Raw genomic sequence first — 10,837 nt, forward strand, 5'->3', positions numbered from 1 at the left:
TTTCTCCTCTCAGTATCGTACCCAAGTGAACACCTGACAATTTCCTATCAGGTATTCTGATTCTTTTTATGTACCTTATATTGTTCTGTGAGTTCATCTGTATTGTTTTAATTTCAATAGTAATGACATGGTTTAAGTGTGTATTTTTTTTGTTGTTTTCTTACGTGCATCAGCTGTGCAAAATGCCTCCTGACCATTACAAGGCAGCTGCTAAGCCTGGTCCTTGCAAATCCCCTCTAAACATTAGCCAGGCTTTCAGCCCAACTTTTCCTTGCCTTTCTCTGACTTTCAGTTCTTTAGTAATTTGCTGAGCAGAGGCCACTGCCTGTCACATTGTTCGATACTAACTGCTTCATAAACTCCAGTTATCTGTCTGCATTCATCCATCACTGTTTTTGTGTTTAGATTGTGTTTTACTTTGGGCAGGAATGTTTATGGATAGCAGTGAGCATGGTGGGACCCTGCCCTCATGATTTGTTTTCATTGTAAAGGTAACATTAAGCCACACTTTTCCTTTCTTGGCTGGAAGATTTGTATATATATGTATAGAAGTTGCCGTAGCTCTGTCCAGGATCAGGACCAAGATTGTCAGAGGTGTTACTGTGCTCTGAATTTGCCTCTTTCTCTCTGGTCTTCTTTGTTGCCACTTCTGAAGGGAGAAGGGTGAATAACAAATTGTTATGGGACCTATATACAAAAAGCATTCTGAGTCATGTTTATTGCATGATCTATGGGATAAAAGGTTAATTAAAATATTGACTTTTCAACAGTATTTCAGATATGCCAAGAATTTAATATATTGTAATTTTGATTGATTATTAGATTTAATTTTCCAGACTGATGTCTGTAAGATCATAAAGATGAACTTTTATGTGTTGAGTGGGTTTCAGTTTTGTAAGCCTAGTGAGAGCTACCAGATTTATATAATGTAATCTTTAGTCATCATCTCCCCTTGAGGCTTTTTATTTTCCTTCTGTTTTTACAGGATCTAAAAGATACTCCTCACTATCGAATTCTCATTAACAAAGCATATGGATTTGGCAAATTTACAGCTTATGTTCCTGAGGAGAGATAACAATTATTATGGGATTAGAGGTGGTATTTATTTTTTCTTCATTTGCAACTTGTTTGTTACCCTGTATGTTTAAAAGCTGGCTGATCTTTGGCTTAATAGATACCATCTATTTTGCAAAGTTAGTGAAAACTAGTAAAGAAAGCAGATAAATTACTGCTGTACTTTCAAGTATTTGTTTTTGAAAGGTGATAAATTGCCAAACCCAGGTAGTATCTACTTCAGTTTCCAACTGCCTAGTTTTGTATTTTAGCAACTTGACTTCTGTACTGGCTTTTAGAGTCGTGGAGGTGTTTTTTTTTTTAGGATTTCACTGACCTATCTAAATTGGAGAAGTAATTTAATCTCTTTCTACTGGATCTAGCAAAGCACAGTAGTTTCTCAATTCCACTCTGAAAAATCTGCATTTCAAACAGCTCCTACTCACCTGCTGTCCAGATTGAATGATGTCTCCCAACCTAAAAAGGTTGAACCAGGTGACCCTTGAGGTCCCTTCCAACCTGGCATTCTATGATTTTACGATTCTTAACTGCAAAACTCTTGGGGAGCCAAAAATTCTGGTTTTTGTATCACGGTCTTGGTAGCTTTTGATTTTCAGCCTATGCAAGGTACATGATTCTTAAAGTAGTCAGACACTGCTCCAGCAAATGGCCTTGAGGTGTGCCCACCACACACCTTTTTGCAAGGAAGCCAGTGCTGCTGTGAATGCCTTCTTTTACACTGTGGATAGTGGAAGTGCTCGTCTTTTAAATAACAGCAAGTAGCTCAACCACTGATCTAAGGGGAGATACTTGATCTGGTCAAACAGAGGAGGTTACCAAAGGAATTCTGTAAGGCTGACCTGAAGACTCTCCATGGCTCTCTTTAAACTGTGCTACCGCGCATCAAGGACCCCCCTCAATCAATGGAGCCCAACAGTGTAGCACCTTTACCTCTCTTATCTGGGAGAAGCCTTAGCTCAAGTCCTTGTTTTTGTTTTAGGCACTGATTGTAATATAAAATGTGCTAATATGCCTTAACTTAGTAGCAGGAGTGATGCTATCTCAGACAAGTGTCACAAGGATTTAAAACTGGGTTCTGACCACTTGTGTCTAAAAATGCACCTTGCATTATGTTAGTCAGCTGGCTACCTTTGGTTACCTTTATAGTCCATGGGGAGAAACAGATATCTTACCTTAAACATTTACCTTTTGTAAACTAGCCTTTAAGATACAAGATTGTTTTATTCACCTGCATGACAGGCTAATTCTGCCCACAGATTATTATAAGATCTGATGGTAACAAGCTCATAAAATCAGGTATTTGAAATTTGTCTAGTTGAGATTAATTATAAGTGGTTGAGTCATGCCTATACCTCAAGTTCAAAAGCTCTGTGGATTGTCCTGACTCAGCCTTTCCTGCTACCTGAGGGGCAGAGTAAGTTCCTGAAGAGTTGAGACTGATGAGAAAATGCTTAGACTTGTCCTAACCCTTTCCCAGTTAACAGTTCTAACTTGCTTACTGTGGCTTTCTTCATCATGACAAGGCATGTAACCTGGATTGCCCTTTGTGGGTTTGTGTCTCCAAGTTGGACACTGTGGTACCTAAGGCCATCAAGTTGCTGTTGTCACCATTTCCCTGGCTGCTGCTTTACTGTTCCTGCTGCCTGATTGAACCATGTAACTGATCCAGCTGAAAAAAAACCCCAAACAAATAGCTCTACTGGCAACCAGTAAGTGGCAACTACTTCAATAAGAAATACTGCTGATTTTAAAACAGCACTGCCGGGGTATAACTAGCACATATCTCATGAGACATGTTCAGTGTTTGTAGAGTGCTTTGGCAGTTTGAGAAAGCTACAGTTCTGAGGACATAAATTAGGCTAAGGCACATGGAAAAATCCCACTGGAAGTTATCTAACTTCAATGATTATTTTATGGATCAGTTTGTATTTATTACTAATTCTGGTGCTTATTCAACTTGAAATATTTTCCTAGGTACCTCACCCTGATATAAAAGCCTGTTTCAGTGGATATGATGGATCGAAGTACATTATGCAGCCATACTTGAAAAAAAAATCTGTCCTCGTGACCAAAGTACTTATGTGTTTGTAGATGTAATGAACGTCCAGACAACAGATTTCCTTCTGAAACTTGAACAAGTAGAGACCAGGATCAAACTCATGTACATTTTTTCCTAGGACAAAATAAAACTTTCCTAAGCATGTCTTCTGTTGCATGTTCAGTTTTCTGTGATTCAGGACACAAATTATTTTTCTTCCAGGTTTAAACATAGTCCAATTTCAGCTAGAAGTACAAAGGTTTTGCCCATCAAATATCCTGCCCCTTTACAGGGTGCGGAGGAAGAAACTAAACAGTTAAAAAAACATTCTTTCAGAATCCATTGTAACCATAATTTTAGGGGATAGAGCTGAATAAAGGCCAAGAGGAACCAAAGTATTTCAGGGGAGGGCTGCATTAAGTAACCCCTGCAAGACTTTTGACTGCTTTCTATACAAAAGCATGTATTGTGCTGCTTTCAAATGGTATATGCAAAGGAGGAGTTAATCTACTCACCTGGACAAATGATGTTAAGAAACCTCCTACTTTGGCTCACTATGCAAACCTCATTCTTAATAATACTCTTTTAACTCTACCAGCTATTGTAAGAATAAAGTAGAAAACAACAACAAAAAACTAAACAACAATAAAAAAGTTTTATTAAGAAAATGTGTAGTATTTGAAATTTTCTAGTGCAACTTGTTTCTTCTGTTTTCTTTTCCCTTAATCTCAAACACAGCAAACACTCTACAAGAAGCGTAAACAGTAGCATTCTGGATTCTTTCCTGCAGAGTCAGTGGATCTGGGGAGTTCAATACATGACTGTCTATGTGGCCTCCCCATTCTTTTGTTTCTTCTTCTTTTATTAGTAAAGGTTTTCCCAAGGACTGGCCAAAGAGTCGACAGACTTCCTGAGCTTTCCGACGCGTGTTTCCCACAGCTGCAACGCAGACTTGACGGCTGAGAGGCAGAAAAAACGGCACAGTAACAAGCAGGGCCAACTGATGCACAAGAATTCCTGCCAATAATTTCTTTTTTTTTAATGTCTCAGCTTCTGTAACTGCATAAATGTAAGGCACATCACCTTCCCCAGCTTCTGGGTACTAGTTTAGGATTTAGAGGGAGGAGATGTGAGCATCCTCATCAGCTCTGATGAAGCATTTCTCACACTTGCATGCTGTAGGCATCCATGGTGGTGGTGCAGAGCAAGAGCTCAGCCCTTGCTCCAGGCACTCAGGTGACACAGCTATAGGGTGTGCTAGGACCTATTTAACCTCACTGGTCTGATCTCCAGATTCTTGTGTAGATACCTTTGAGATACACTGCTGACATCTCCAGAACCATTAGCAGCAGCTAGCTGAGCACTTCTTGGATCAGGCATGAATCTGTTCTTTAAAGAAGGCAAAACCCCAATGAAGATTAAACTTCCTTCTGGCTCCCCAGTGTCAATGGGAAAAGCAGGATTTTGAATAGTTAACACTTAAAAAACCAAGACCATGAGCTTCACGTTTTGATGCTGAGCAAGCACTGGGCATGGTTCTTTGCAGATCATGTCAGCAGCTAAGAGTAACAGGAATTGACATAGATACTTAGATGTATCTATGACTGGTAACACAGTTGTACCTTCATGAATGAATACAGATTAAATCTACACTTGCTGATGTAACCAAAGTCAAATTCTGTTGACCTCATATTCACAGTAAATTACACTTCCAATGGAAATCAGTTGGAAAAATGTTTTTATTAACTCTGCTTTTGCACAGGGACACAGTAGAAAGAACAAGCTGTATCTTGTAGGCTGAATTAATTTGTAAGTTTATTTAAAACAAATACTGCAATCTTTGAACATAAATTTTAATAGGTATGAAGGAAACTCTCTGGTCCCTTCACAAACAGTACAGATTACGTATTCACATTAACTGTTACCTGAGGCTGTAAAATGTGTGGCACAAGCCAGAACTTACCGAAGGGTGTCTAAGGCCTCTGGTGTATGGTAGAAATGAGGTGGACAGATGGTAACGGAGGTTCCTAACTTTTCAATGAGCAGATTGCAAACGTTCTGCATTTTTCCAAAATCACTGAAAATCATACAGACCTGGGAGTGAACACAGACATGACACAAGTAATTTTTTTTCATTTTTTCCGTGTGATTCAACACTTGTATTTAAATTTGTGTAAAGCCATACATGTACAAACTAACTAAACATAATACTCCTGTATATAACTCGCAACATTTATTTACTTGGAATGCTTTTATATAGCCCTAGAAACTATCATTAAGTTTGCAACAGAAAGAAATTCATAAAATGGTTTAAAATTGAGGATTAAGAAATGCTCTTTTGTGAGGAAGTACAGCACTTTTGATACGTAGACAATCTGGAGAATGAATGTGCTTTGGGACACATGACTAGATGCATCCTGCTTCTTCCCTTTTTACATTACTAGATGTTAATTATGCAGAAGCCCAAGCAAAATGATGTGGAAATCATTGTGCAGGAAGGAAAATTACATTGTAATTCCAAGCACTAGGTTCAAGAAACCTAAACTATGAGATTAAACTAAGCCCAGCCCAGTCCAGTGGGCTCAAAACCATGTGTTGGCTGAACAGACTCACTCCAATGCCTACAGAGAACTGGGCACTTCAGACTTGGATTAAAAGCAATTTGAACATGTATCTGTCAGCAGCTTTGGCAGTAAGAAACATTAAATGCACATGCATCAGGAATTCAGGTGCTTTCTCAAGTGCTACTAAGCAGGCATCGCTATTAGCCCTGGCTCCAGAGTCCTACAGCCCTTCTTTGTGGGGATGTCCCAGCCAGGTGGTGGCTTTGCAGGCAGGAGCCTGCAGCAGTGAAGCAATGATGCTGAGCTGCTACAGCATTCAGGAATCAGAAATCCTGGGTTCCAAACTCTTTTTTTAGGAGAACTAAACCCTTAACCTCACTTGCCAATACAGCACTCTCACCACCAACTCAGGCCCCCCTTCCCTCTTATCCCTCCCTGACTCCTTTCTTTCTGCACAGTAACAGCTTCAACAAGAGGGCAAGAAAAAAAAGCTGTATTAAAGAAAATTCCACTGCCAACCCCTGTGATGTACAGTCACCCCCTGGGACTGCTGCATAAACTGCAGCAGTCTATCCCAGGAAGGCACATGGTACAGAAATCCAAGCTTATGGCACATCAGCTGCACTGTGGTAGCTTCCTGTGTGCACACCACAGATTTACCTTGTGGAAAATGAGATAATTCAAGGAAGCTGACTCTCTCAGTGAGAGAGGAGGGGACTACTTCATATACAGGGTAAGGTAAAAAATGACTATGGAAAATTACCACAAAGTAATGAAAACACACATCCTGTTACCCTTGGTAGCCTCTTGGTACAGTACATGTACCTCATCTTGGCTTGAATCCTTGCACTGGCTCAACAGCTCTTCATACATGGGAGTCAAAACTGGGCTTAGGGCCTTAAATACTGACCAAGATGGAGCAGCAGGGCAATCCCACCTCCTACAAGGACAAAAGGTCATGCTTTTTGTTGTGCAAAACTGCACCAAGTCTGCACCCTCATCTCAGCTGTGCATCTGTAACTTGGGGCTTGGAACAGTTTGGGGAAGGTGCAGTACCAATTTGGGCCAAGACTGAAGATGAGACTAAACGCAGATTTCTTCCTTCGGTGGGTGTTCTTGCCGTGTACAAAAAGCATACACCCTCTTGTGCTGTTTTGCCAGAAAACTGTCATACTGGCCTTTTGTGGAAAGTTGAAAGTCTCACTGTGAGGACTGTGCTAGTGTCTTCCAGGTTGCTATCAGTGTTTACAAGATTAGTTCCCTCAACGGGAAGAAATAAAACAATGATCTAACAAAAGAACTGTGGGTCTTAAGAAAGAGATAAACTACTCAGAGTGGTGCAGCTCTGGGCACTCAGGTGCACTCAGGGGCAGAAAACAACTAAGCCATAACTGTAAATTTTTGTTGGGTTTCCCCCCTAAAAATCACAGTTTTCATTTAGAGCTAGATCCAATTCCATTTAGGGAGGATACCTGAGCACTAAAATGGAAAGCAGCGTTTCAATTTATTCAATTATAACTAAAGTTAAAAACTGAAAAAGTAATACAAAGGTATGCAAAGCCATGTAGACATTGCAAAATTGGGTAAAGCTGTAAAGGACAAGAAGTTATGGTTTATCAGGAGGCAAGTATATTATGAAATGCACAGACCCAACATAATCTTCATCCCATTAGATTCTCATGCAATAAATGAACTATTACAATTAAGATATTATAGAACTTTGTGATCTCATGCACAACTTCATCCTTCTGCATATTTGCCTTTGTTATAGCATGAATTAAAATGTATCTCCTTACAGTTGAAAGAGTATCTTGAATTCTTAATTACACCTTAGAACAGCTATTTGTCTGGGAATTTCTTCAGTCTTTTAAAAACTCTTAATTAGACAAATGGTAAAAAGAATTTTTAGAATGAAAGAATGCATTACTTCCATGATTCTACGTGTAACACAATGGCAAAGTCTTTAGTAAAGAAGTGAGTGGAAGCTAATTTTAAATTCATTTATATTGTTAAAGTATGCCAACTCATTGGTCAATGGAACTTAATTGGTTTATGAAGTTGCACTAATGAAACCAGTATGTATATAAAGGGAGAAGCAAGATCTCTGCATAAAGAGTGAACACACTGTTGCTTCAGTGTAGAGAGCAGCCAAAACAGCAGCACCATGGTGAGATGTTTCAAGTTCTGACACCCAAGTCCAAGGCAACCATACAACCTTGGAACAGCAACTACAGCTGGTCCAAGCTGCCTGCAGAGGAACACTAAACCCGTGTAACTAGCTCTCCACCTTTGTTGGATAAAAATCATTAGCAGAAGGGAGACAATTGGTTTAGTTACTACCTGAAGACTGATGTTGTCTGTAGCCTAAAAAGTAACTCCATACAATTTTATTAATTTTTAAGTACAGCTCATCTAAAACACAATGTGATTTAACCTTTCATGATGGTAGGTGTCTACACTATGAGGTTAAAATAATTCAGATAATGACAAAGGTGCATACCATTTAAGACTCATTCTAAATTCCAAATTCTGTTTTATTTCTGTATTTATTGCTGTTATTTAGATGTGAATATGCCTTAAGGCAAGCAAACTAAAGAGACTGAAACCTGTTTTAGGGGATTGCAAATGACAGCTCTGTAAAACAACTATCATTTTATTTCAGGCTTCCAGGTTTACTTCATAAGAATCTGTACATTTCCTGGGTAGTGATTAAAGTTTGATGCTCTAAAAAGATCCACTGACTGAAAACACATCATTTCCCTCAGTCAATGTTTCCAGCACAGAATTTACTTCTTACTGTGGCATGAACATGCAAAAATTACTCCCTCAAGCTGCTTCTGAAGTAAATGGGATTATTCCCATAATATTTAGCTTTAACACAGCACTTTTTGTTACCTACAGAATTACCTAGGAAACAATTAGTTTTGCTTTGGAAGCTGATGGCAGAGTCACACAGAACAGACCAAAGTCTAGGTGCTGCTTATCTGTGGCTTAAACAGATCTAGATTAGGGCTGCCACACGACTGTTGTCCCCCATCCACTTTTGTCCTCTGTCTTGCATTGTCTCCAGTTCAGGGAGCTAAAACAATGGAAAAAATAATAATCTAGAAAAATAAAGTAATAAACTGGAACAGCTTTCTGAACTCACCTATCACCTGACTACCTAAGTACAACTTCTTGCAAGAATCAGAGGGCATGTAGAGCTGTGGATGAAGGGGGTGAAGGACAGCGCAGAATTGTGGGTTTGCTCACTTGGCCAGAGAGTGACAACTGTAGAACCCCAGAACCAAATACTTCCTTCTGTAGCATCATGTAGGATTTTAAAACCACACATTAATCTCAGAAGAAAATAGTTATTTCTATATTACAGTAGCAGAAAATGAGTTCTGCACACAACAGAAGACTGAAGGTGAGCTCTGCTTTAAGCTGCACTCCTTCCATAGTTTCTTTGGCCTATTCTGGTATGAGGAAAGACAACCTGCAAATTTTCATTGGTCCTTGCTTATTACTGGCACTTATTATTATTTTAAAATTATTATTATTAGCACTTACTATTTTTTATTATTATTTTGTTGTTGTTATGTTGAATACATACCTCTGCTTCCATTTGGTAAGTGTTTTCTACTCTACTAAAATCCTCCATTATAGTAATATTTTCTTCCTAAAATAAAGTATAAGAATATAATCTTAAAAGACATAAATTAAGCATTTGTTGGAAATGTATATACATTGTGTCCTGTACAAGTTGAACTGTTTTGGCTTATCATTTATGACTTATCAACAGAAATGTGGAATTTTCTGTGCAAATCTCTTCAGTTAAAAACTAGCTGGATGTTAAGACTTCTTGACATTATTTAAACTAAATTATACAGTAGCTCTATAATGTAATTTTGCTGCTACTCATTTGAAGAGAACAAGAAGCTGTGTATATCAGTGTGTAACTGTAAATTCACCTGGTTAAAAAAACAAGAAGCTTCAATTGTTTTCTGAAAGTTAGTATGTGAAAAGTGCATTTCGGGCCCCTATTTTAACAGTATATTTAACAGATATTTTTACAGTAGCAGTTTGTATCAAGGTGATCTGAACAGTGACTGAGCACTGGTTGTTCTGGCAGAATGGCAACCCTTAAAAGAGGCTATGCCACCACTGACACTTTCACATTAACAGCACCTATATTATTCAACATAATGGCTGCACAGACCACTAGCAAAGCCTGTAAGACTGATAAGATACTGAACTCAGTTACAGAGTAACTCCAATTACACCTGAATATTTGACCAACCTGCTAGTGGTCTAACAATCCCCTTTCTTTTACCCATTTTGCTCTTTAGTAAAGTTTGGGGGAACAATTTATTGTCAAATTACTAGAACACAAAACCCCCTGCAGTTTACAATTCAACTGTAAATATAACTTTGCATTTAATACCCAGGAGCCAGAAGAGAGCAGATAATAAGCCTTCCAATTACTGAAAAAGTTTTACTTAGGAAAAGAGTATTTGCTTTCAGTGGTGACACATTTCAAAAGATGCTTTGTGTCAGATTATTTCCTACAGAGACTCACATTTCAAAGTTTATCATGTATCATGCATGCATAAATTTATAAAAATGAAATGAATAATAAAAAGCATTTTCTTTTTCAAATGTCCTATGTAAATTAGATCCATAATTACAATTGCACAGCAGCCTATAAGAAACACATTTTTAAATTTCAGTTTTATGATTGAATTGCAGTGCTCAAATACAAGCACAACAGTCATATTTTTTGATAATCTCTTCTTGTAAGGGCAAGGACCAGGGCCAGTTAGTCATTAAAAACTCTGTTTCCCCTTTTGCAGTCATAGGTTTGAGCTACTTTGGCAGCCTGGCTGGCTGTGGTTTGCTAAAGAGAGATCAAGTCAGCCCAGCACCACCAACTCATTTCATTTACAAAAGGGAGCTAATCTTATGATTTATGATAGAATCAAAATACAACTGACCAGAAAGATATTTTCTAGAGCTCTTACATATCTTATGGAAATAACCACACAGAAAAGCTTTCTTCTACAACTCATATTTTACAGAAATAACTATGCTGCAATAAGACTTCAAAGTAAACACAGAAAAAGTGCGTTTGTTTTCCCTTGTCCCCCCTCCTGAATCCTTCTACAAGTTAAGTTCTCCG

General features: G+C 38.4%; 1 protein-coding gene across 1 annotated transcript in view; it reads right to left on the bottom strand.

The window, feature by feature from the left end:
• Nucleotides 1-2,999: 2,999 nt before the first annotated feature.
• IRAK1BP1 (interleukin-1 receptor-associated kinase 1 binding protein 1) overlaps nucleotides 3,000-10,837 on the bottom strand; it is a gene marked incomplete at its 5' end in the record, with an annotated part of 8,823 nt that continues 985 nt past the window's right edge. The window contains 4 exons of the mRNA XM_010003224.1: nucleotides 3,000-3,009; nucleotides 3,757-4,071; nucleotides 5,076-5,206; nucleotides 9,272-9,337. Of these exons, the coding sequence (XP_010001526.1) occupies nucleotides 3,801-4,071; nucleotides 5,076-5,206; nucleotides 9,272-9,337 (468 nt within the window). The remainder of the gene's footprint in view (nucleotides 3,010-3,756; nucleotides 4,072-5,075; nucleotides 5,207-9,271; nucleotides 9,338-10,837) is intronic.

The sequence above is a fragment of the Chaetura pelagica genome, unplaced genomic scaffold (assembly GCF_000747805.2).
Source record: "Chaetura pelagica isolate M959 unplaced genomic scaffold, ChaPel_1.0 scaffold170, whole genome shotgun sequence".
Classification (NCBI taxonomy): Eukaryota; Metazoa; Chordata; class Aves; order Apodiformes; family Apodidae; genus Chaetura; species Chaetura pelagica.